The 25591-nt window shown below is 54.7% G+C and overlaps 1 protein-coding gene across 2 annotated transcripts in view; it reads left to right on the top strand.

The window, feature by feature from the left end:
- SDK2 (sidekick cell adhesion molecule 2) overlaps positions 1-25591 on the top strand; it is a 249546-nt gene that overhangs the window by 161766 nt on the left and 62189 nt on the right. For both annotated transcript variants that reach the window (XM_032319521.1, XM_032319520.1), the window contains exons 6-15: positions 6175-6286; positions 8042-8232; positions 8382-8465; positions 10247-10441; positions 11722-11838; positions 13574-13741; positions 14584-14686; positions 21020-21196; positions 21549-21685; positions 22258-22405. In XM_032319521.1, the coding sequence (XP_032175412.1) occupies positions 6175-6286; positions 8042-8232; positions 8382-8465; positions 10247-10441; positions 11722-11838; positions 13574-13741; positions 14584-14686; positions 21020-21196; positions 21549-21685; positions 22258-22405 (1432 nt within the window). The remainder of the gene's footprint in view (positions 1-6174; positions 6287-8041; positions 8233-8381; positions 8466-10246; positions 10442-11721; positions 11839-13573; positions 13742-14583; positions 14687-21019; positions 21197-21548; positions 21686-22257; positions 22406-25591) is intronic.

The raw sequence follows: 25591 nt of genomic DNA, 5'->3' as shown, positions 1-25591 counted from the left end.
CCGTGACAAAGCTGAGATCCTGCATCAGGGGAAGGGACTCCGAGCTGGCTGTTAGCAGGGCTGCTGGGGGCCCCGGGGAGGACATGAGATGCAGGGGAGAGTGTGCGTGTGTGGCTTACGGCTGCTTCCGGGGCTCAGGTGCTGATGGGGAGCTCGTGCAGGAGATGGGGAGCTCGTTCGGAGAGAACCACTCTCACAGCTTCTGCTCCGCCGGTCCATACAAAGCACTCCTCAGAGCCAGGCCATCTCCACTCATGGGAACAGGCCCTCTGCCCAGGCTCCTGCCTGAAAATGTCTCTCTGCCCATCTAGAAACCACCCAGCGCCCTGGAAGAGATTCAGCTCTCCCCAGTAGCAGAGGCAAAGGGGTGGTTCCTTGGGTCTCCTTTGGCAGACAGAGATTTGTCCAGTGGAGACTGAAGGCAGGGGTCTGGTCCCCAATGGAAATGCTGGGGCGCCCCCCTGGCCTGATCCTCACCAACCAGCCTGGACCCCTCCTCCCTCTGCGCTCCGTCCTTGGGAGAGAGAAGGCGGGTGGCGTGGCTCCGGCAGCCGGCCCAGGCCTGGAAGCTCCGAGTACGTAGGACCAGAGCTTGCCGCAGCAGCCGAACAACCCCACAAGCTGGGGGATCCAGATGTTCACGTCCGTCCACATCTGTACCACTCCTGCTCCCAAAGCAAGTCTCATTTATCATCCATGGTCTCGTGGGGACAGAGCCACCGGCAGCAGGAGGCGGGTGTGGGTCTGCATGGGGCCTTCCTGTGTCCTGACCCTGATCCTGCCTCTGTCTGCCGGTGTCTGGAAGGCCCAGAACATTCCAGAGCCCTACCATGTCCATTCCTGGGTCTTCTGTGCACCAGCAGAACCCCTTCCCATATTCCTGGAATTCCTCTTTCTCCGGCCTCAGCTTCCAGTCGGCCTAAAAGGACACCTGAATGCACAGAGCGGGGTTCCTCCCCCCATCGGGGTCACATGTATACCTTCTGATATTGATCTGGGCTAGGGTCTTGGTCTGGTCCCCGTAGCCTGGGGCCCAGCCATCATGTGATCAGAATACCTAGAGTAATAGAATTCAGTCACTGGGGAAGAGGCAGTGTTCACAGTCTGAGTCAAGCCAGGTGTCTTCCTGGATGACTCAGTTTACTCTGGGACCAGAGGCTGGAGTCCCCCACTCTGTGCTTCTCCCCAACACCCAACCTCCTCCTCTCAGGCCTTAAGCCCGTGGCCCTGCGGGCGGACTCGGGATGTCCTTCACTCTTTGCTCCATCGCCGCTCCCACCCCAGCCCTGCATCTGGCCCGAGGGACCCTTCCGGACCCCCGTATCCGCCCCAGCCTCCCCCGGCTGTCTGTTTCCCCCACCGCATCACCCTCGCCTTCTGCTCTCACGTGGCGATTTGTACTGGATTAAGAGCAGCATCAGCTGATTTTCAGCTAATTTCTCCTCCCACGAGTGATTGCACTTCAAAACCCTGTTCATGTCACCGACACAAATCCCGCAGCCTGCCTGCCAGCCAATTTACCAGGAGCGACTGCCACTTCACCCACCACCAGCCGCCCTCGCTGATCTCGGGGAGCCCAGCCCCTCCCTCTGCTCCCCCTCCTCACCCCTTCAGCCCTCCTCTGCCCCGGGGACACTTTCTTAGAGGCCCTGGGGCGGGCAGGTGGAGGGATGCCCCTGCTCTTCAGAAATGGAGAAGTTAAGAACAAGGCCAGTGCCCCCCACCCCGGGAGCGGGGAGCAGATCCCTGCCCAGAGGTCACCCTGGTGACCTCGCACAGACTGTCAACCCTGGACCGTGGCCCCACACGCAGGAATCAGAGCTGTGCTGTCCGATGGAAACACAATGGGTGCCACAGGAGTAATTTACAATTTGCCAGTCGCCTCATTTTTAAAAAAGGAAAAAGCAACGGGAAATTAATTTTATTAATGTGTTTTATTTGCCCCAACATATCCAAAACATTACCATTTTCACATACAATCGACAGAAAATATTAACGAGGTCCTTGACGCTGGGCTTCTCTTTCCTACTGAGTCTCTGAAATCTCTGTGCGTTTCATGCTCTGAGCACATCTTTGGGCTGCTGAGTTCTCCTCTGAAATACGTGATCTGCATTGAAACGTCATCAGATTTACAGCTGGAAAGGTGGTGGTGGATACCCGAGTTGTTCTACACATACTTAAAAGTGTTCTAATAGCTGATTTGGGGATCTGTTTTTAATTAAATGTAAATTAGATCAAATTAAATCCCGTTCAATCAAAGGGGCGCCAGTCACATTTCAAGAGCTCCCAGCCACCTGTGGTTCTCGGCCCCCGTGTCGATGTCTGCCCAGGAGAGTAGCTTAGCTCCGTGCCCACACCCCCTGCGCACACACACGCACTTGATCTGTGGCCCAGGTGAGTCCTGTGGTCCTTGAGCTTCTGTTTCCTGGTGTCTCTGGCAAAGTGTACTTGGGACGATTCAAGGAGGTGACCCGGGGAGAATGCAGCACAGTGGTGTCCCTCCTGGTGCCCATTATCAGAATCGTCCCAGGGCAGCAGGATCCAACTTTGCCTGTGTGGAGAGCCCCGGTGCATCCAAAGAGCTAGCGGGCAAGGAGATGCTAGCTGTGCCGGGGGGGGGGGGGGGGGGGCAGAGAGTACCTGTCAGCAAGGTGTGTTCTGCTTGGGGCCAAGTCCGTGCCGCCCAGGGCCGTCTTGACATCCCCGGTCCACCCCGAGCTGTCCATCTCTGCCTTCATACCACTCCAGATTGGGGAGCTGGTGAGGCCAGAGGGAGCCAGGGAACCGGGCGTAGGGGTGGGAGCGACAAGGGCCGTTGGCTTCTTTACTTCTGGGGACCAGAGAAAGGGAGCGCCGCGTGAAGCACAGTGCAGGTGGGGGGTCCTGGAGGCTCGGGGAGGGAGGTCCACAGAGCCACGTGTCCAGAGCGGTCGAAGAGAATCAGGGTGGAGAAAAGGGGACTTCAACTAGGTGACGGGTGACAGGGGAAGGAGAATGCGTGCGTGGGAGCTGGGGGAGGGGGACCAGGGACGCCGGTGGCAGCCAAGAGCTACGCCAGTGGCAGCCAGGAGCTGGGGGTAAAGGCCGAGTGGGTGCTCAGAGGTATGTTCAGACAACTTCCGGCAGAGCGGACAGAGGCCAAAAGGGAGATTCGTTTCCCTCTGCGTCCGAGCAAGGACTGAGCCAGAGAGATGATTTGGGGAGTGGTTAATGGCACGCGTTTGCAGCCCCAGAGACCTGGTCGCATTCCTGATTTTGTCCCTCCTTAGTGACTGTCACTGGGAAGTAAACTACTTAATGTCTCCGGCTTTCTCCGCTTTCTCGTCTGTAAATTCTGGATGATGATAATGACCGGTGGCCGGTGGCCGTCATGGTGAGGGAGTAGGCGGGTTCAGCAGAGTGCGGGGAAGGGGCCGGATGGATGGGACCTCTTACCCCCAGTCGGAAGGTCCTGGAGGGTCTGCACCTTTCGCCTCCTGGTAGCCTCTGGGTCCATTACGTGGTTTGGGCAGGTGGGGGGAGGGAGACAAGGAAGCTGTCCCCCAGCATAGGCCGGTCCACCCCAGGAGGAGTACCGACTCCGCGCCCAGTACTGTGCATTCCCCCTGGACAGCTTGGCCGCCCCCACCGGGGCCCTTCTTCCCAGAAGCCATCCTACCAGCTCTGATCCGATAAATGTCTAAGCACTGATCTGAGATCCAGACCATGCGTTCCATGAGGACAGACCCCTGCCCATCTCCCTTAGTGGGGGATCCCTGGTGCCCAGCACAGTGTGGCACGAACAGAGCCCTCCCCCAGCAAAGATCTGTTGAGCGAGGGGCTGAACTCACAGAACCCTGCGATACAGTCATTTTTATTCCCATATTGCCTTGGAGAAAAATCAAGACCCCTCTGAGGCTCCCCGCACCCCCCTCCCTGGCCCCACCCCTGATGGCTGGGGTGGAACAAAGTTTTGAACCAGGTCCTCCTGACCCTCCCAGCTCTCCTCTGCTGGGCCCAGGGGTCTCCAGCTGTGGCTGGTCCCTCCCCTGCCAAGACTGAGGCATGACCCCCAGGGTCCCCGGTGGATGTCTGTCTCCCCTCCACCTGGCGAGCCACCCTGAGGCTCTGGGCTGCCCCTCTTACCTTTCAACTCCGAGGGCTCTGCTTACCTGGCTCCGCAGTGGGACGCGTTGCCTGGGCTCTAACTGTCTGTCTCCTCCTCCTGCCCCATTAATCTGGGCCGCGGTACCTGTGAGCCCCAGCATGTAATAAACAACTTAGAGCACACTTTTATGGATTTAGCTATATCAGCAGCTTTCAATCCGATCACTCTTTATGGCACCTACATGAGACTTTTATATTGTTGCAATTATTTTGCTTTATATGCTTCCTTTCTTCCCTCTTCATTTTACCTTATTTTTTACATTTTATTCCCTTTTCTAGCAAAGTCTGGAGTCCAGGCAGGAAAACCTGCCCGAGGCAGACCGGGGTGGCCCAGGGTGGCAGTGGGGCCGTGATACACTCTCCCCATAAAGGACGTCCTGGCACTGTCCCCGATCCCTGCCCGCCCAGGGCTGTGAGGGTCATTACAGTCGGCTGCCTCTGGAACCTCCCGGGAAGGAGGCAACTGGGTGGGTTTTTGGGAGAGAAAAAGCCCTTCGTGGTGGTTCTTCCAGGAGTCCTGGAGCAGGTGCATGGAGGATGTGGGAGTTTCTGCCAATATTGGGCCTGTGCTGACCCACCAAGAGCCGGGCCACTTCTTAAAGAACTCAAACAAGGCAAAAAGCAAAGCTACTCCCTCTGGTAGAAGAGTTCAGGGTACGGCCTTGTGGCGTGTTTAGAAAGCCCACTCGCGGTACATTCTCTTGCATTTCAATCACCGACCCCGAGGTGGCGCAGAGATAGCTCTGGGTCCATTTCCGTCTTCGCTGAACAAATATGCGTGCGCCCCTACTGTGTGCCGGGCATGTCTCTGCTGCTGGAGGAGGCCTGAGCAAGGCTGTCTTCGCTCGTCACAGGTTACCCAGCCGAGGGCTTCAGACCAGGAAGTGACCTCTCGAAGTTCGGGAAATCCAAGGTCAAGGGACCAGCGTGGTTGGGTTGCGCTGAGGCCCCCCCTCCTGGCTTGCAGACAGCCGCCTTCTCGCTGTGTCCTCGAGTGGCAGAGACAGAGCTCTGGGGTCTCTTTCTCTTCTGATCAGGGCAGCCCCCCTGTTGGATTAAGGCCCCACCCTTATGACCTCCTTCAAGCCAATGACTGATGAAAGACCCCATCTCCAAATACAGTCACATGCGGGGGGCCATGGTTAGGGCTTCAACATACGAATTTGGAGGAGATCTAATTCTGCCCAAAAGCAAGGCTCTGTGAGGTTCCTGCCCCAGAGAACGTATTAGCTTCCTTGGGCTGCTGTCACAAAGTCCTACACACTGCGGGGATTGTAACAACAGAAATGGACTCTCGGACAGTTTTAGAGGCCGGACATCTGACGTTGAGATATCGGCGGGCCTGCGTGCTCCCTGAAGGCTCTGGGGGAGAGACTGTTTTCACCTCCCAGCTTCTAGCGGTGGCTGCCAGTCCTTTCATTCCTTGCCTTGGGGATGCTTCACTCCAGGTCTCTGCCTCTGCGTGCACCCGGCCTTCTCCCTTGGGTATCCATGTGTCTGGGTCTCCATTCCACTCCTCTCGTGAGGACACGTGCTATCGGCCTCAGGGCCCACCCAGATCCAGAAGGACCTCCTCTTGACTTGATCACACCTGCAAGACTCTGTTTCCCGAGGTCGCATCCACAGCTGCCGTGGACGTGAATTTGGGGGGTTACTGTTCAGCCCAACATAGGGAGTGTGCATTCAGGTGGAAAAGGGGGCCGGAGAAGAAGTAATGTCACAAGAGAAATATGGATGGAGGGAAGGATTTTGAAGGCACAGACAGGAGAAGGGGCTCAGGGGGAGGGTATGCTGTGTGACAGGAAGGTGGGGAGGGCCCCGGAGGTCTCCAGTGGGCATTCGCTGGATACCATGGGAGCCCATGACCAGAGGGAGGAGGACAGGTGACAGGGACCCCGGGGTCCTGCTGCTTGGGCGGCTGCCCTGTGGTCTCGTGGTCACCTGCCCCACTCCACAAGGACCAAGGTCTCCCGAGCAGAGATGGGGTTTCCGCCCTCTGTCTCCTGCTAACTTCTGATCTCTCCCCAGATGTCGGGGGGCCTGCGGACCCCATCGCCCCAACCATCATCATTCCCCCCAAGAACACTAGCGTGGTGGCTGGGACCTCGGAGGTGACCCTGGAGTGTGTGGCCAACGCCAGGTGGGTAGTATGTCCCCCTCTCCCTGCTCCCCTGCACCCTGAACTCCAGCCAACGCTCCTGACCGGGGGATCCAGAGGGACCAGCCTGAGTTCAGGGAGGTCTGCACGTGTCACGCGGGGACCCAGGAAAGGAGATGGGGCGTTGACCCTGGAGGATGGGGTGACGCGTAGACCGGCTGGCTCATTCTCTGTGGCCCTCAAGGAGAGACTGGGCCCCGGTGGACGTTACAGGCCAGCAGACCTCAGTGCAGCCCCGAGGGTGAGCGGGGAGGTCAGGTGTAGTCCTGGCGCACAGGCAGCTAGGACAGGGACGCAGGGCTGGGCGATGACGTGTGTGGGGGCCTTGGCAGGAGGGCAGACCTGGGGTCGGCTGCAAATGGAGCTCCTTCCTGGCCACGTACGACCCTCACGGCCCTCACGTGGGAAACCAACATGTCGTCACATGTGGGTGCCGCGCTGTGCTTCCCACACGACTTCTGTCCCTCCCACAGCTACCCTGAAGGCCACAGAGGGCAAGCAACCTGCCCGAGGTCACCCAGCGGGCCAGCAGCGATAGAAAAGCCAGGCGATAGAAAAGGCCACCGCCCAAGGCCACCACCCAAGGCCCAGGCCCATTGTCGTGCTCTGGGCCTCAGTCTCCTCGGCTGTAAAGTGGGAATGATTTGAGCACCCACCTCCCCGGCAAGGCGTGTAGGTGGAGTGCTGAGCCCGCCTCGTAAGCACTCAGGAGAGGTGGTCGGATCGGATGGGACAGGCGGGGAGTCAGACCAAGGCCCCCAGGGTCACCTCCTATTGAAGATTCGCAGACCGCGGTCCTGTAGCAGCGTTCCCCGCGAGGGTGGGAGAGGCCTTTGCATGGAGCTTGCTAAGGGTGCAGAGAAGACCCACAGCACAGAACCTGCCTAACGCCCCCCCAAGCCAGGAAGGCCCACACTTACTCCACCTCAAGACCCTTTTCCATGGGACCCCTCTGCACCCCCTGTGGAGCTAGCACAGACCCCTTGAGGGTCCGCCAGGTGCCAAACAAGAGCAGGCCACGGGGCGCCCAGGTGGCTCAGTCAGTTAAGCATCCCGTTAAACATCCAGCTCTTGGTTTCGGCTCAGGTCGTGATCTCAGGGTCGTGAGGTCAAGGCCGGCCTTGGGCTCCACACTGGCTGCAGAGTCTGCTGGAGAGTCTCTCTCTGCCCGGCCCCTCCCCGCCCCACCTCGAGCTCACGCATGTGCTCTCACTCTTAATCCATCTTTTAAAAATATAAAAATAAAATAAATGGGAACAGGACAAACCCAATCTCGGGGGGTCTTGAGAGGTCGGGGTTGGGGGTGCCCGACTCGTCCTCTGTCTAGGCAGGGGCAGGTATGTCCTGCTGCCTGCCTTTCCCTCTTCAAACCTTGGGTGTTTCTCTCACGCCCCACCTCTAACGCTGTGCCGCCCACTGGCCTCTGCTCCGACAGGGCTCTGCGCCAGGGGGCAGAAGAGCGAGAGGCACAGCCCAGGCGGCTCCTGTCCTCTGGAGCCCCGTGCACCAAGTTAGTGCCGGGCTGGGCTCCAGCTGCCTCCCTGCGTTGGAACACCCGGCCTCGGCAAGGGGGGGCAGCTGTCCCATTCTGTAGACAAGGAAACCGAGGTCCAGAGGGCTGCCCCTTGAAGAGGCGGGCTGGGGCCCTGGCCTGTCCTCCCACCCACCCCCGCCCTGGCCTTTCCAGCCTCTCCCAAGTCCCCATGGCTGGGAACCTGCTTTCCTCTCGCCCTCCAGGCCCCTGATCAAGCTGCACATCATCTGGAAGAAAGACGGGGTTCCGCTGTCGAGCGGCATCAGCGACTACAACCGCCGGCTGACCATCCCCAGCCCCACGGGCAGCGACGCCGGCTACTATGAGTGCGAGGTGGTCCTGCGCAGCAGCAGCGTGCCCGCCGTCGTCCGCGGGGCCTACTTGTCTGTGCTGGGTGAGAGGGGGCGGGGCTGCTGGGGACCACCCCCCTCCCAGGGGTAGGGGCCATAGGGCTGTGTGGGGCCTTCTTAGGGGTGACCCGAGCAGTGGCTGTATCAAAAGGAGCATGCCTCTGAGCCCCTCCCCTGGTCCTTCCTCTGGCAGAACCACCTCAGTTTGTCAAGGAGCCGGAGAGACACATCACGGCAGAGATGGAGAAGGTGGTGGACATTCCCTGCCGGGCCAAAGGTAACACAGTGGTGGGGTCCTAGGGGAACAAGGACCCCCAACCCCCAACCCCAGACCTCCAGCCCTTCCTGTTTCCGTCACAAACTTTTCTAAATTCCACTTCCTTCTCCGGGCAGCGTCACTGAGCAGGGAGTCAGTCTGGTCATGAACAGACACCTCAGGAAACAAACAGGCTAAATTACCACACTCTCAGGACTGGAAATCAACCCACGTTACCATAACTTGAGGGCTACAAATGAATCCAAATTACCATAATTTCAGGATAGGTGACAGACTGAAATTGCCCATAATTCGGGAGTTGTAGACAAAGCCAAATTACCGTAATGTCAGAACCGCTAGAACTTGGGGACATCTTGCCTGAGATGGGTCTCATGAGCTCCGCCTGGTTTCTGGGCCATTTTGCTCCATTTCCTCCCCTACTCTCTCCTACTTTCAACACCCTTCATCCGAGGTCCTGAAGAATTTCCCCTTTCCCCACCCCCCGCCCCCAGCCTCCATCTTTCTGGCCCAACTGAGCTACAGGACAGCCTGAAACCGGGGTGAAGTCTGGGGTGGTCAGATGGGAGATAGAGAGCGTGCACCACGGCCCGTGGTCTGGTGGTGAGCAGAGAGACAGGACGTGGCTTAGGCAGGATGAGAGTCTCCGTGGAAGGCGTGGGTGAGGACTCCCCGTCTGAGACCGCACCAGGGGAAGGCAAAGCTCCATTCATTCACCCGACACACAGTTTTTGGAGGCTTTACCCATGTGCCGGTACTGCTCTCGGGCTGAGGCGATGCAGACAGGACCAAATAGCCAAATCCGTGCTGTTATGAAACTTACACTCTTAAGAGGAAGGCAGACGAACTGACAAGTAAAGATAACTTACTTCATTTCACTGAAAATGCCATGGATGGTGAGGTGCCCCATGATTTTATGTGCCACTAAGAAAGAAAAAAGACTGTCAATGAAATTATGACATGCTTTCGATAGTAAGACACATCCCGATCGCAGAAATGTTGCAACGTGGAAGAGTGTGCCCCCTGAAACAATGACATACAGCATCCTGAGATGTCAGCTTAGAGAGGGGCTGGGGAGGAGAAGGGAGAAGCAACCAGGCTTAGGGGGCTTGGAGCGCTGGGGTGCTCTTTTGAATGGAGTGCGGGAGCTGCTCTGGGGAAGTCGCCTTTGAGCAGAGACCTGGGGAGAGAGAGCGCGGAGGTTGGGGGTACCTGCGGGACAACCATGCCAGGCCAAGGGTGTGTGACTTGGGCAAAGCTGAGAGATGGGAGCCCCTGTTCACTCCTCTGCAGACCAGGTAGGAGGGAGCTCTGCGGGCCGCGCGGGATCCCTAGCCCCCTCCACATGCTCCTTGACATGGGGGATTCTGCGGTCACTGGGTCTGGGAAACCAAGCCCTGGTTGGAGGTTTCTGGGACACACCACAAACTCTGCTAAATTAAATGGCAGTTAAAAAAATTAATTTGTCTAATCTAGCATTTCCAAGCTAAACTAATCCAGCTAAATGTTCTTGGAACCCCTGCTATTAAAAAGAACTTGAGAGATGCCATGCCAAGAGCATTTTCCACCTCTTCGAAGACCATGAAGTAGCCCCTCTGAGAAGGTTCTAGAAACCAAGACACACAGGGACTCCCCGCCCCCTTCCCCTCACCCTGGCCACCAATTTCGAGGCTCAGAGGCAGGCGGGAGGGAGCCAGGAGGGGGGCTGACAGTACGCCCAGGCTCAGAGGCGGGCGGGAGGGAGCCAGGAGGGGGCTGACCGTGCGCCCACGTCTCTCCCCCAGGCACACCACCGCCCTCCATCACTTGGTACAAGGACGCGGCCGTGGTGGAGGCGGAGAGGCTGAGCCGCTTCCGGCAGCGCGGCGACGGGGGACTGCAGATCAGCGGGCTGGTGCCCGACGACACGGGCATGTTCCAGTGCTTTGCCCGCAACGCAGCCGGCGAGGTGCAGACCTCCACCTACCTTGCCGTCACCAGTAAGTTGGTCCTGCCCCTGCCCCTGCCCCTGCATCCCTCCCAGCCAGGACCCCGCTTTCCTCCAAGCCAGCAGCCTCTTGAAAAGAGATGCTGCATTGAGCAGGGAGAGGGTGCCCCGAAGACCATCCCCCAGCAGCCAGGGTGGCTGCCGCCAGCTACGCCCCCGGTTTTCACAGCCCAGGTCTGGTGCTCCAGAACCCTGAGCCAAGGATGACTTTGCTGGCTCTTTGAGAGAAGCAGCTGTGAAACCACAGTCCCCACTCTGGCATCTGGGCTGCCCCTGGCTTCCTGGCTCTGGCATCTCAGTGGTTCGCTGGCTTCCCAGGCAGGGCTGAAGCCGCCCCGTCCCAATGGAGAAGACTTGCTTACTTCCCCAGGGGGGGCCCAAGCTTGAATTCCAGCCCCCACTTCAGACCTTCTGCCCTCTCTGGCTCTCTCTGGGTGGTTACGAGAGCTCTCCTGCTCTCTTCGTGGGGTTTGGGTGAGTGTGATCTGCTCTGTGATCGGTCACACCGTAGACGGCCGAGCTCAGTGTGCGTGCAGAGTGGCGCTGGGCTCTTTGTCTCAGCAGCCAAAGGACATGTGATCGTGAGCCTCCTTGAGTCCGTCCTGGCTCATCACCCAGACCCACAGAGGTCCCCAAACAGGGCAGCCGCGGGGCAGAGAGCGAGAGGGCAGAAGGGCTGCCATCTTGCTTCTTGCCTCTGATGGGAGCCAGTGAAGCTGGTGCTGGTCCCTCCCTGAGCTCTGCCCCATGCACATCTGACTGGATGGTTCCCTGAGGGCCAGGCTAGGGAAGGCAGGCCCAATGCCAGAAGATTGCACTTAGCATTGAAGAACCATGGCTCAGCCAGGCTGCGGACTCTCCAGGGCCAAGCCTTGTGAAAAGTGGGTCATGTTTTTCTGTTGGCCATAACCACTTTTTCTTTTAAGAAACCGGAGCCTCCATGTCCTATTCGATGAAGGACACATCCTGTTTTTCTTGGAATGGAGGGTGGGAGCTGCCCTTGGGGGTCCTCAGTTCCCCCAAATGGAGGCCTAAGAATCCGGGCTGGGGCAGTAGTGTAGCCTGGGGCCGTCCACAGGGCAGGTGCTACAGGGAGCCCTCACGGGCCTTCTGGGCTTTTTCCCAGTGCCAGGGCCCCATCAGGACATCCACATCCTTGTCTGTGGGGGGACCCACAGCAGCCAGAGTGACAGGGGCAGGACGAGGACCTGTTCCTCTGGCTGTGGGGCCTCCTCCAGGGTGTAGCTAAGAGGCTTCTGTCTCCTTCTGCAGGCATCGCCCCCAACATCACCAGGGGCCCCTTGGACAGCACAGTGATCGATGGCATGTCAGTGGTGCTGGCTTGTGAGACTTCAGGGGCACCCCGGCCAGCCATCACTTGGCAGAAAGGTAGATGGGACTGATTTCCTTTGGACATTGTGGCCCTGTGATCCTCTAGGGCAGTCTTCAGAGCTCCATTCTGGAGCCAGCCAGGTTGGGTTCCCTTTGTCCAGTTGTGAAGGTCGTGCACTGCACAACCAGGAGGGCATCCATCTCTCATACCACATGATGCACCCCGTGCCACGCTGCTGGGCTCAAGGGTCAGCTCTGCATCTTCTGACACTGGTGACCTGGGGTGAGTTATTGTCTCACTCCAAGGCTTAGGGCCCCCGTCTATAAACTGAGGACCATAGTACACATACCCCGGGCTGGCATGAGGGTAGAGCAAGGACAGCGGTGAAGCCCAGTGAACTACAGTGGCTTGATGATCCTATTGTGGTGGTGGCCGTGAGTGCCGGTGGGCGCTGTCCCTCCTGCAGGTGGCACAGAGGCTCCGGACCCCTGCACCAGCCCAGCTGAAATGGCCCTGCTCCATGTGCCTCCTCCACCGCTGTTTCAAAAACTCACCTTCCAGGCTCTCGCCGTGTACACACACGCATGCACACACGCAGTCACTCCCTCCCACCTCCAAGTCTGCTACAACGAAGCTTCTCCCCAGGACTCACCTGCCCCCAACCCCCGAGTCCCTCCCCCCACGACCCTCCCCCACCGCCACTTTATTTTTGCACCTCCTGATATACAAGATAAACTGCCTATCCCAGCCACTTAGTGCCTGGCGCCCCGCAGAGTCAGGGCTTTCAGCTTTGTCTGCTGCCGTCTCCCCAGGGCCTGGGACAGGGTTGGGCACAGGGTCATTGCTCGGTAAGTGCTTGTGGAATGAGCGTGAGCACGGCCAGGCACTCGTATGGACACGAGCACCCTCTTCCCCCACACTCACTGGTTTGCGACTCTTGGCCGCGTGTGCAGATAGACAGACCCGTAGCCTTGCCTGTGGAGCTGCCCCTCTGTACAGACGGGGGGGCCTCAGTTGGTTAAGCATCTACTTTCAGCTCCGGCCATAATCTCAGGGTCCTGGGATCGAATCCCATGTCCGGCTCTCTGCTAGGGGTGGGGGAGGGGAGCCTGCTTCTCCCTCTGTGCTCTTTCCTCTGCCACCTTTCTCAACTAAATAAACAAAATATATTTTTTTAAAAAAACAGAATACGATAGATACAATCACCCAAACTTGTACTCCCGGGCTCCTGCACGGGGCAGACCCCATACCCCTCCCCCAGGCACCAGGCCTCCCCAGGCCCCGCCGCGGAGGGAGGGCTGCCCCCGTCCCCATCCCCGTCCGCATCCACCTTGCCTCCGCTCCTGGCTGCTCCCACCCGTCACGTTCTTCCGCTCTCCTGAAGGTGACCCTCGAGAAGCATCCTGCGGCGGGATGCCCGTCACCACCTTGTCAGAGCTGTCTGCCCCCTCCCCCCAGCCCGATGCCAGCTGTCTCCGAGAGCTGTGCCTGGCTGCATCAGGAGACAGTCCCTGGCCTTCTCTGGTGAAGGGCAGACAGCCTGGTGGGTGGAGAGACACCAGGAGACCCGGGCTCTGTGACCGCGTGCCCTTGGGCCCGTCACCGTGTCAGAGACCCACCTGGACCTCAGCCTCCATCCCGGCCCGGCCCTCCCAGCATTTCTAAAGCCGGGGTTGGCCTGAGAGCACCTGCCCAGAGCCCCCAGGGAGCAGGAGCTGGGGGGTCTCGGAGAGCCAGGGGCTGCGTGTCACAGTCTGAGCGCACTCTGAGCCCACCCCGTGTCGCCTTCAGGGGAGCGTATCCTGGCCAGCGGCTCGGTCCAGCTGCCACGCTTCACGCTGCTGGAGTCGGGCAGTCTGCTCGTCAGCCCCACGCACATCTCTGATGCTGGGACCTATACCTGCTTGGCCACCAACTCTCGGGGGGTCGACGAAGCCTCGGCTGACCTGGTTGTGTGGGGTGAGTGTGCAGACCGGGGACACCTGACACGTCCGCACGTGGGTGTGTGGGTGCCCAGCACGGGCTCTCACCACCAGTGCCCCCCAGCTGCCCCACAGTTGCCTCCCCAGGCCCCTATCTGAGAAGGTCAGGGACAGATGAATCCAGAGGAGAGGGACCAGGAAGGCCAGGACTCTAGACGGTGCCACACGAAGGGCCAGAGAGTCCCTCTTTTTGACTTTGTGGGCTAGACAGCCTCGGTCCCAGCCCCTCGGCTGACTTGTCTCTTTCATCAAAAGCCGCCGCCACCAGCCATGGCCGTGTTCCATTGCAAGAATATTTACCCAGACAGGCTACCAGCCAGACTTGACCGTGGACGCTCGGGTGCTAAGCCCAACTTTTGGGAAGCTTCTCACGCCCCTTGCACCATTAGATTGTACTGCCTGGGATCCCCACCCAAGATCCACACCGTGGGCCCCCTAGGGAGGCCGAGCCCCGGTGGGCTGGCTTGCGAGGCCGAAGACCAGGAATCAGACGATCCTGTTGTTACCCAGGCCGGACCACTCATGTGCTGATTGTCTCCGATTTCCATTCCTTCATCCCTCCCAAGGGTTTCTGGGGGAAGATTCAGTGAGATCCCACTCGGCACGTGGCTTCCAAGAATGCCATGGAGCCATGGAGCCACGTTGTCCTCATTAGCATTCTGGGTGACCCACCATGGTAGAGCTGTCCACATGCTGGGTCTGCCTTCACCTGCCGGTGGCCTTCAGCCACACGGGCCCGGGTCCCCTGAAGATGCCTTCCCCACACACCTGCCTCTCACCTGTTCCTCTGCGTCTGCTCCCCTTCTCACCACCCTGCAGCCCGGACCCGCATCAGCAAGCCTCCCCAGGACCAGAGTGTCATCAAGGGAACCCAGGCCTCCATGGTGTGCGGAGTGACCCACGACCCCCGAGTGACCGTCAGGTACTCCCTCTGCTGTGGCCTCACGGAGGCGTTTAGAGGGGAGGGCGGCTTCAGGGATAGATGTCGACACCAAGGAGGTTAAGTGTGACTGTGGGGCCGTGCTGTGTTGTGGGGGGACCACCTGCAGAGCTAGGGCAGGGCTGAGCTAGCTTGAACTGAACTGGGCCATGTTTGGGGGGGTGGGGGTGGGGATACAGAAGAATGGAGGAGGGAGGGGCGCGAGGGAAGAGCCATTGTTGTTGGTGACACGTGGACACTCTGAGGTGTTCTTGCCGTGGCACGGGACCTCACTCTACCCCAATCTTTGACCCAGATCTTAGATCCTCTGCCCCCCCCCCCGAGTGGACACCAGCCGGGTCTGGGTAAACAGGCGTGGGAGCAGAGATAGGCCAGGGCAGGACACACATGTGAGAGGAAAGCGCCCCAAAATGCGGCCACCCTGGGAGCTGGGACCTTGGTGAGCTACTTGGCTTGAAGGGAACAGGTCCCCCCAGGGAAGCCACTGGAGATAGGACAGCAGCAGCCAAGACGGGTTTAAAAGTCAGAATCACTCCTGAGCTTGGGCTGCAGACACCTGGGCCAACCCCAGGAAGGTCTTCGGGAACTAAGACCGGGAGAAAGTGGTCCCTTTCGGGCTCTCCCTTGAACTCCGGGATGCTGAGTAAAAAAATTAACTGCTTTCTTAGGAACAAATATCCCCTCCATGTTGCTTCTGTGTCTTATGGTCTTATGGCCAATATCACTGCCAAAGCAACTGGCTGGAAGGGGTCGGCGGGTGCCACCTGGGAGGCTTGGCCCCCACCGCCCTGGAGGCAGCTGCATCCTGGGGCGCCATCTGGTGGCCATTGGGCATATAACAGTCTATACGACCACACCGAATGGGCCCCCCCGGAAGCCAAGGTTGGCATAAAGAACACTAGACTTTTATGCTAAACGAAGTAAGTCAATCAGAGAAAGACAATTATCATATGATCGCTCTCATATGAGGAATTTGAGAGGCAGGGCGGGGTGTTGGGGGAACTAGGGAGGGAGAAATGAAACAAGATGGGATTGGGAGGGAGACAAACCATAGGAGACTCTTAATCTCAGGAAAAAACTGAGGGTTGCTGAAGGGGGGGCGTGGGGAGGGTTGGGGTGTCTGGGTGATGGACACTGGGGAGAGTATGTGCTATGGCGAATGCTGTGAATTGTATAAGATTGTACCCCCACAGACTTGTACCCCTGAAGCAAATAAAACATTCTATGTTAATTTAAAAAAAAGAATACTAGACTTAGACCCACACCCATTCTTTGAGAATCCATTGTGAGCCCCCAGTTTGCAAGCCAGGGCCCTAACATAGATGTCATGAAAATACTGTCAATGCAAGAAACAAAATATGCTTGTAACTGGGATTAGTAAATTTTGAAAAAAAAAAATATATATATATATAATTATATGTATCTTAACTATAAAAATGTTCTCCAGGAGAACTCTGCACATCCCCCTACCACCAGAGAATATTGCTGTGTGTCTCGGGCCCATACCTAAGTGGTAGCTGTAATTTTAGCCCCTATTAATTGAAAACCTTATAATAATAAAGGTTTTATTAATTTTTTATATTTATTTATATAGTTTATAGTTATTTACATATTTTATATATAATTATATATAAATTCAACAACGCTTTAAATTGGTGTTTTATTTATTAAAATAGCATCCAGCTGGCATTTGGACAATAGTTGCGTATTTTAGTCATTCTCTAGACAGTTCCTAATGAGCAAAGGGATTCGGGGACCCCTTGCAGTACAGCTACAGTCCACCTCCCAAGGACCCTTAGGGACCCACAGATGGGAAAACCATATTCCAGTTCACTGGGGACTCCTGGCCTTAGAATGGAACTCCCAATCTAGGGCAATCTTTCCTCGATGGGGAGAGAACACAGAATTTGTCCTGCAGGCCCCAAAATCGTCAGTCTGTGGCCAAACCCACCCCCCTATCTCCCACCCCTTCCTTGGACTTGAAAACCCTCCTGGAGATTTAGGGAACACACGGGAGTTCCCTGATCAGACAAGCTAGAAAGGACCCAACAAGCAACCCAGTCAAATTACAGTGATGGCCACTTAATTCTGTGTTCTGTGCCCTCCTCAAGATCAAGCCAGAGTCAAGGGGTCACAACCTAAGCAGGTGCAGGTTGCCTGCCCAGACAGCTTCCAGAACAACCTTAGGAGAAACTCTTCTGTTAGGTATCTGAGCCGAGATTGAAACCCAGTCTGAGCAATCCACTTGTGGCCACTGATAATACTAATCAATATTTCCATTGGCTTTTTTTTTTATTATACAGCTAATAGATACCCTTTATAGGAGGGAAATATAGAAAATACAGATAGACCACCAAAAATGGGGAGGGAGGGAAAAAGAAGAGAAGTAGGTTTATCTGTTTCTCTCAATAATTTTAATAATATTAATATAGTAATATAATAATAATATAATGGTAATAATATTAGAGTGTCATTTATAAAAAACCTAGAGACACACTTTGTCTGCTTTTTCCCCTAAGAACCCATTGTGAATCTCTTCCCTTGTCCATAAATATTCTTGTATAGACTTCATTATATGATTATTCACTCGTCCTTTGTGTGGATGTAACATAATTTTTGTTACCAGTTCCCCAATGCTGAATATTTGGCTGGTTTCTCAGTTTTTTGCTAATATTAAGAAGAATCACAGGGCTTGGCTCTGTTGGGCATCTGACTCAATCTCAACTCAGGTCTTGATCTCAGGGTCATGGGTTCAAGCCCCATGTTGGGCTCCATGCTGGGTGTGGAGCCTACTTTAAAAGAAAGAAAGAAACATTATGATGAATGTCCTTGTAACTAAGTATTTTTGCCCTTCTTTGATTTCCTGAGGACTATCTAATATTATTTAAAGCTGAAAGTCCTGAAATTGCTCATCAAAATTGTTTAATAGCCAGCTATATAATTACAGATGATTTTGGAAATTTTCTACCCTGAATTAAATGGACTCATGAGTTGTTGTTTTGTTTTGTTTTTTTTAACTTTCTACTGTGGAAAATTTCAAATATAGCCCAGAGTAGAGACACCCAGATCATCAGACCTTACGTGTCCAGCTTCTTTTTTATTTATTTATTTAAACTCAATTAATTAACATAGAGATGTTAATTAATTAACATCACATGCCCTCCTTAATGTCCATCACCCAGTTACCCCATTCCTCCCACACCCCTTCCCTCCAGCAACCCCCAGTTTGGTTCCTAGGATTAAGAGTCTCTTATGGTTTGTCTCCCTCTGATGTTGTCTTGTTCTTTTTTTCCTTCCCTTCCCCTATGATTCTGTGTTTGGTTTCTTAAGTTCTATATATGAGTGAAATCATATGATAATTTCATTTCTTTGACCGACTTACTTAACTTAGCATAATACTCTCTAGTTCCATGCACATTGTTCGTTGCAAATGGCAAGATTTCATTTTTGATGGCTGCATAGTATTCCGCTGTATATTTGGATCTTCCTTATCTATTCATCTGTCTATGGACATCTGGGTTCTTTCTACAGTTTGGCAGTTGTGGACATTGCTGCTACAAATACTGGGGTGCAGGTGCCCCTTTGGATCCCTACATTTGTATTCTTTGGTTACATACCCATCTCTTGGCCTCCGTGATTATCGGCATTTGGCTCACCTGTCTCCTCCTATCCAGCCACACTTTTTTTTACTGCAGTATTTTAAAAGCAAATCTCAAGCGTGTCATTTCACCTTTAAATATGTCAATGTGCATTTCTTACTTAAAAGGAATGTTCTTGAAACATAACAACCATGTCCCTTTCACACAGAACACAATGAACCATCCCTTGATGTCTGTAATACCATATTACAACGTCCCTGATTATCTGAGAGGTGTCTTTGGTTTTTTTAAGAGCATTTTTTTAAGATTTTATTTAGTCAGAGAGAGACAGAGTGCAAGCACAAGCAGGCAAAGGGCAGGCAGAGGCAGAGAAAAGCGGGCTCCCTGCTGAGCAAGGATTCCTAATGCAGGACTCCATCCTAGGACCCTGGGATCATGACCTGAGCTGAAGGTGGTGGCTTAACCGACTGAGCCACCCAGGCATCCCTGAGAGGTGTCCTTTTAAAAGTTGGTTGGTTTAACTCGGGGCTGAAACAAGGTCCACACGTGGCATTTCGTTGGTGTGTCTCCTTCATTCTATACAGTCCCCTCCCCTTCCTCTTAATGTTTGAGTTCATGACTGCTTTGTCTACCCGCAGTTAATTAGTTGCAGAAACCAGGTTCTACAGGACAGTGGCCCAGCTAACTTTTTTTTATAAAGAGACAGAGAGTAAATATTTAGGCTTTGAGGACTAAATAGCTTTTGTCACAGCTCTCCAAGTCTTGTTTGTACAAACAAGGTGCAAACAAATGAACATGTCTCTGTTTCAATAAAACTTTATTTACACAAACAGGCAGGGGGCCTTAGTTTGCTGACCCCTGCTTTGGCCAGCTGTTCATTTGTGATGCAGTACACCTGTTCTTCTATCCCTTGTATTTCTAATTAGACTCCAGTAAATGGCTGATTAGATTCGGGCTTAGTTGTTTGGGCGCAAACACTCCACAGGTGGTGTCCTAAGACACCATGTCCTGCGGCCAAGAACGTCTGTTTACCATAGTCTGTTTCTTAAGCAGATATTACTCTCCGCCCCCTAGATTTCCTTTTAAGTAAAATTCTACACGTGCCATCAGCGCTGTCAAGGATGATTCTTTTCTAGCTATGAAGATGAATTGAAGGTGATTACGTCTGACAATTTGTAAATGTATATAAAAAGCCTTAAAATTTAACTCCGCAATTTCACTGCTGAGAACTGATCCCGGAGGAAATGATTTAGAATGTATGGAAATCTGCGGCAAGGATGTTCCTCACAGCATTAACTATAATGTGAGAGAAGGAGGAGCCCTTCCCAGAAGGGCGGGAACAATTGCAGAGCAGCTACGTGGGTCCTACCGAGCAGCCAGTACAAACCAGGGTCTGCAGGGGTCACATTGGGAAGAGTCTGTGATACTTTGTTGCTACCCATTATTTACCAGCATGTGCTCTGAGAGTCAAAATCCATGACTAACTTCTATGGCTCCCTTACCACCGGAAGCCTTTTCTATGAACTTACACTATCCTTATAGGAACCCTAGAAGGTGGGTGGTATTATTTTTCCTCGTAGGACAAATGAGGAAACAAAGGCACAGGGAGGCTGTAAACACACCCAGGATCACGAAGCTGGTAAGTGGCCAAGGCAGCATTTGACCAGGGAATCTGAATTCGGAACCCAACAGCACTGTGGTGCCAGGCCCCCTTGGGGCAGGAGAGAAGAATCTGAAACGGCGATGTTCCGCTGTTACTCAGGGTTCCCCGTGATGGGAAAGCTTTTCAGTTTTCTTGCCCTGAATTTTTTTTTTTTTTTGTAATTGCAATGTGTAATTTGTCAATTATTTTTTTATTTGCAATTACAATTTTCTGATTTTTTTTTAACAAAAATATTATAGGCTCATTCTCCCCAGCAGTTTTAGATTCTCTGATACTGATAGCTGCCACACCTCATGGCTCAAGCCACATAGTCCCCGGCTGAGCGAGTGACGGGTCATGCGCAAAACTGCCCAACCCCCGTCCTGGCTCCCTGCCCTGGCTCCCGGCGCCCTGGCCAACCTTGCCCGGGGAGGGCATCAGCGTGACGTGCTCCCCAGAATGGCACCCCACGTTACACGGATGACAGTAATAGTTGTATTTCCTCCAGGATCATTCCAGGGGAGATATTTCTTATTGTCAGGCGCGGGCATGTGTGTAATTTCTCAAGTCCCCCTTTGTACTGACTGACCGAAGCTAAAGTGATTTTTTGGACACTAAAGTCAATTTGTCACGGTGATGCATTGATCTAATGATTCCCCTCATAAAACTAATTCCAAAATGTAGTCTGGGCGGAAACTTTCATTCTTCTTCAAGCTGTACTCTTTTAACCTCTTCGGAAGATTACCTTTTGCCGGCTCTTTCCTGCTGGCTGCTTGGCGGTGGCTTCTGGCCAAAAGCAACACGGCTCTGACCTAGACCTGAACAGGAGGTATAATGGCTTCGTGGGCTAAGCCTCCTGGACAGAGCACCCCACGACAGGGACGGAGGGCTGCAGGCTGTGCGGGGGCCCCCCCGCACCGTGCTCCCACCTAGGACCAGCCCCGGGGGGCCTGTGTCTCCTGGGGAGTGCCCTGCTGCCTTTGGGGCTCTGCTCCAGACCAGCCCCAGGCTGAGCCCCAGCAGGGACCCCTACTTCCCGACCCCTCTTTTCTGACCACTGCTCCTTCCCCTCAGGTACGTCTGGGAGAAGGACGGGGCCGCCCTGGGCACAGAGAACAGCCCCCGCATCCGTCTCGACAAAAACGGCTCCCTGCACATCTCGCAGACGTGGTCGGGGGACATCGGCACGTACACCTGCCGGGTGCTGTCCGCGGGAGGCAATGACTCTCGCAGTGCCCATCTGCGTGTCCGGTAAGGGCGCCCTGGCCCCAGTGTAGGGGGTACAGGCCACAACAGGAGGCTTATGATGGTGGACGCCTGGGCCATGTGGGACCTGGGTCCGCTGCCCTCTGGGGACATACCCAGGCCTCCTCCAAGGCCTTTCCCCAGCTCAGTTCAGCCCTCTGTCAAGAGCTGGGGACTCTGGATACAGCTTTGGACCGAATGGGAGGCGGGGGGGGGGGGGGGGGGCGGTCCCCAGAGCCTCCTGTCCGAAGGCCGGTGGCTGAGCACAGGCAGTTGTGATGTTCAGTCTGAACCCCAGGCACCTGTGTGTCCTCTGACTCCGGGCTTCACAGGTGACCCCACCATATCTCTCCTCCAGGCAGCTGCCTCACGCCCCCGAGCACCCCGTGGCGACCCTCAGCACCGCAGAGAGACGGGCCATCAACCTGACGTGGGCCAAGCCCTTCGACGGCAACAGCCCTCTGCTCCGCTACATCCTGGAGATGTCGGAGAACAGTAAGCCTCCCCCGCCCCAGCCAGCGGGGAGCACGGACTCGGACTCGGGGCTCCAGCTCCCCTGCTTCCCAGTTCCGTTCCTTTGAGCAGGCCTTCTGGAAACTGCAGCTTCCCTGAGAAATGCGCATTGGCCCGTGCCCCCCCCCACATTGTGACAGTGGCATAAGGATCGCTGTGGGGGGAGGGGACACGCCGGGCCTGCCACTCCAGAGCCCCCCAGGCAATGGCGATTTTTTGCTTTTTATTCTCCAAGACCCCAAGCTGTGAACTCTGAAATTAGCAGGCCTCATTTGAATGATGTTTTAAATACAGTTTGCCTTGGAGCTCATCAGTTGGCGGCGGGGGGGGGGGGGGGGCAGCTAGAAAAGGCAGGTGCATCTCCCGTCCTGTGAGCCCTTGCTTCCTCCCCAGGGCATTCCAGCCTCCCGGGACAGGTGGGCTAAGGGGACCCAGATAAATGACGTGACCAGCCTCCAGTGGACCAAGTCCAGGAGGCTGTCCTCTGCTAGAATGGGGTAGGGAGCGGGGCCTCCAGGGTTGTCCCCCTCCGCCTGCACCCTCTGTCCTCGTAGATGCCCCCTGGACGGTGCTCCTGGCCAGTGTGGACCCCGAGGCTACCTCGGTGATGGTCAAGGGCCTGGTGCCGGCACGCTCCTACCAGTTCCGCCTTTGTGCAGTCAACGACGTGGGGAAGGGACAGTTCAGCAAGGACACGGAGAGGTGAGGGGCCAGTGTTCTTCCAGAGGGGCTCTGGGTGACTCCGTCGAAGGGAGGGTCTGAGGGGACCTACAGCCGAGTCCCATGTGGCATCGTGGGGCCTAGCTGAGCGCAGACCCAGGCCACCGCCTCCCCGGCCCTGTGGGCTTCGGCGTCTGCCTCTGTAGAATGAGGCAGCATGACTCATGCCTGCCTCACAGGGACGCCACAAGGAGGACAGGAGGTGACTCTGTAAGCGGTGCCTGGTGTGGGATGAGCCCCCACCGGAGTTAGTGGTCCCCTCACTGGGAGCTGGCCAACTTCAAAGACTTACCTGATTTCCGCTGTAGCTCCTCACAGACGCCTCCACTGTCACGTGGCCATGAGGTATATGGGGCCGTGGACCCACACGGGTCTCTGTGTCCAGTGACTTGCACAATGCCAGGTCCTAGTAAGCTTTCAGCGAAGATTCTGCAAAGTGATGAAAATTAAGTAAAAACAGAGGGTCATCCATTTTCAAGCATCATCTGGGAAGACCCACTTATGTAGGAGGCCGTTCTGACCGCCTCAGCCCCAAAGGATGGAAGGTCAGAGTGACAGTGACACAAATCCCATGCCCCCAAGCTGTGGGAGAAGAGAAACCCTCTTCCGGGTTTCTTTTTAATTCTTCCAGATTTATTGAGGTACCGTCAACACAGAACATGGTGGAGTATAAGGTGGACAGGTGCTGATTTACACAGTGCAACAGAATCACCGCGTGGTGTTGGCTAACCCCTCTGTCCCATCGCAAAATCACCATTTCTTTGCGGTGGTGAGAACATTTAAGATCTATTTTCTGAGCAACGTTTAAGTATATGATACAGTCTTTTTAGCTACAATCACCGTGCTCCCCTTCAGATCCCCAGAACTTACTAATCTTATCACTGGAAGTTTGTGCCCTCAACCAGTGTCTCCCGGTCTCCCCCACCGACCCGCCCTTGGTAACTACCACTCTCCACTCTGGCTAAGTTCAGCATTTTTAGATTCCACATTAAGTGAGATCATACAGTAGTTGTCTTTCTCCGTCTGACTCTATCTCACTTAGCATCGTGCCCTCAGGGTCCATCCATGTTGTGAGAAATGTAGGATTTCCTCCTCCTCCTGGCTAAATGCTCTGCCGCTGTATACATACACCAGATCTTCCTGGTCCACTCCTCTGTGGACGGAGGCTTGGGGTGCTTCCGTGTCTTGGCTGCTGTGGCTAATACTCAGTGAACATGGCGGTGCGGGTGTCCCTTCAAGATCCTATTTTCATTTCCTTTGGATGTGGGACAGCTGGAAGTAGGACAGCTGGATCATTCGGTAGTTCTGCCTTTCATTTTTTGTGGGATCACCATCCTGTTTTCCATGGTGGCAACACCAGTTTGCATCTCCACCCCCAGTGCCTGAGGATTCCTTTTCTCCACGTCCTCACCAACACCTCTTATCTCTTGTCTTTTCGATGATGGCCGTTGGGACAGGTGGGAGGTGGTATCTCATTGTGGTTTTCATGTGCGTTTCCCTGATGTTGAGGGACGCCGAGCATCTTTTCACGTACCTGTTGGTCATCTGTGGGTCTTTGTGGGAAAAATGCCGATGCAGATCTTCTGCCCATTTTGAATTGGGTTGTTTTCCTTTTTTTTTTGCTCTTGGGTTGTATGTGTTCTTTATGTGTTTTGCATATTAACCCCTTATCAGACTTGGGGCTTGCAGATGTTCTCCCCCATTCAGCGTGTGGGCTTTCCATTTTGTGGAGTGTTTCTTTTCTTGGGCAGGGGTTTTTCAGTTTGCTAAGGTCCCACTTAACTTACTTTTGCTTTTCTTGCTTGTGCTTTTGGTGTCATATCCAGAAATCACTGCCCGGACCAATGTCAAAGAGCCTTTCCCCATGTTTTCTTCTAGGAGTTTTATGGTTTAGGGTCCTACAATTAAGTCTAATCCATTTGGAGTTTATTTTTGTGAGTGGTGTAAGATGGGGGTCCAGTTTCATTCTTCTGCACGTGGCTGTCCAGTTTTCCCCACACCATGAATTGAAGAGACTACCCTTTCCCCACTGAGAAGAATTACTATTGTTAAAATGTCAGTGTTAGCCAACGCCATGTGTAAATCCAATGCAATCGCCATCAAAATTCCAGTGGCATCTTTCCTGAATTAGAAAAAAAAATCCTAAAATGTGTACAGAGCCACAAAAGACCTTGAGTAGCCAAGGCAATCCTGAGAACAGAGCTGGAGGCATCCCATTTCCTGATTTCACACTATCCTCGAAAGCCGTAGTAATCAAAACAGCATGATCCTGGCATAAAAATAGACACTTAGACCAATGGAACAGAATAGAGAGCCCAGAAATAAACACTCACATATATCGTCAACTGATATTTTTACAAAGGAACCAAGAACGTACTTGGCTCTTGAAAAGACTCTCTTAGGTGTGTATGTACGCGGACATCTGGCTTAAATCGATCACTTGGTTCTGCCACAGTTCCAGTGAGCTGGAGTCTTTGTGACTCTCACGAGGGGGATGCCACAAGGGTCGTGACACCCTATCAGGAAAGCGAGGGGGGCAGGTAACAGCCTGGCAGGGAGGATTTATTCCCTCACTGTTTGTTGAACACCTGCTATGTGCCCGGCTGTGTGTAGACCATGAGGGCTGCTGGGAGCAAAGTGGCCGCGGCCCCAGCCCTTTGGAACTACAAAATCCCGACGACACAAAGCCTCCAAGTGTCCGGGAAACCACCCTCCACTTTCTCTGGATCTTCAAGCTTCACTTCAAGCCCTGATTCATCTTCCTGATGAATCTTCACACTAATAGCCCCGAGTCACGAAGAAAAAGGTTAAATCACCCTCGCTCACAGGCTGTACAAAGACATGGGAGTGTGCAGTACATTTTGGAAAGCTATCCGTCAGAAAGAAAAAACATAAAAATAAACTGAAAGGGAGAGACATCCATCAGAAATAATTAATTTCTGGTTTTAATGGGCGCGTGTCAGTTGGGCGAACGGCACACCGCAGTGGAACACTGCGTCCCCCAGCAGTGCCAGAGAAAGACACGTGGTGACGCTCGCTTCTGGAAATGGGGGATGGGCCCCCACCACCACCACATGCCTCCCCAGCCCCACCTGGCCTGCCCTGCCCGCAGCTTGGGGCTCAGCTGGCAGAAAAGGAAGCCTCATCACACAGCACCACCAGCCTGCA

The sequence above is a fragment of the Mustela erminea genome, chromosome 18, assembly GCF_009829155.1.
Source record: "Mustela erminea isolate mMusErm1 chromosome 18, mMusErm1.Pri, whole genome shotgun sequence".
Lineage (NCBI taxonomy): Eukaryota > Metazoa > Chordata > Mammalia > Carnivora > Mustelidae > Mustela > Mustela erminea.
Note: the sequence above shows the minus strand (reverse complement) of the source record. Positions and strands in the feature narration are given on the sequence as shown.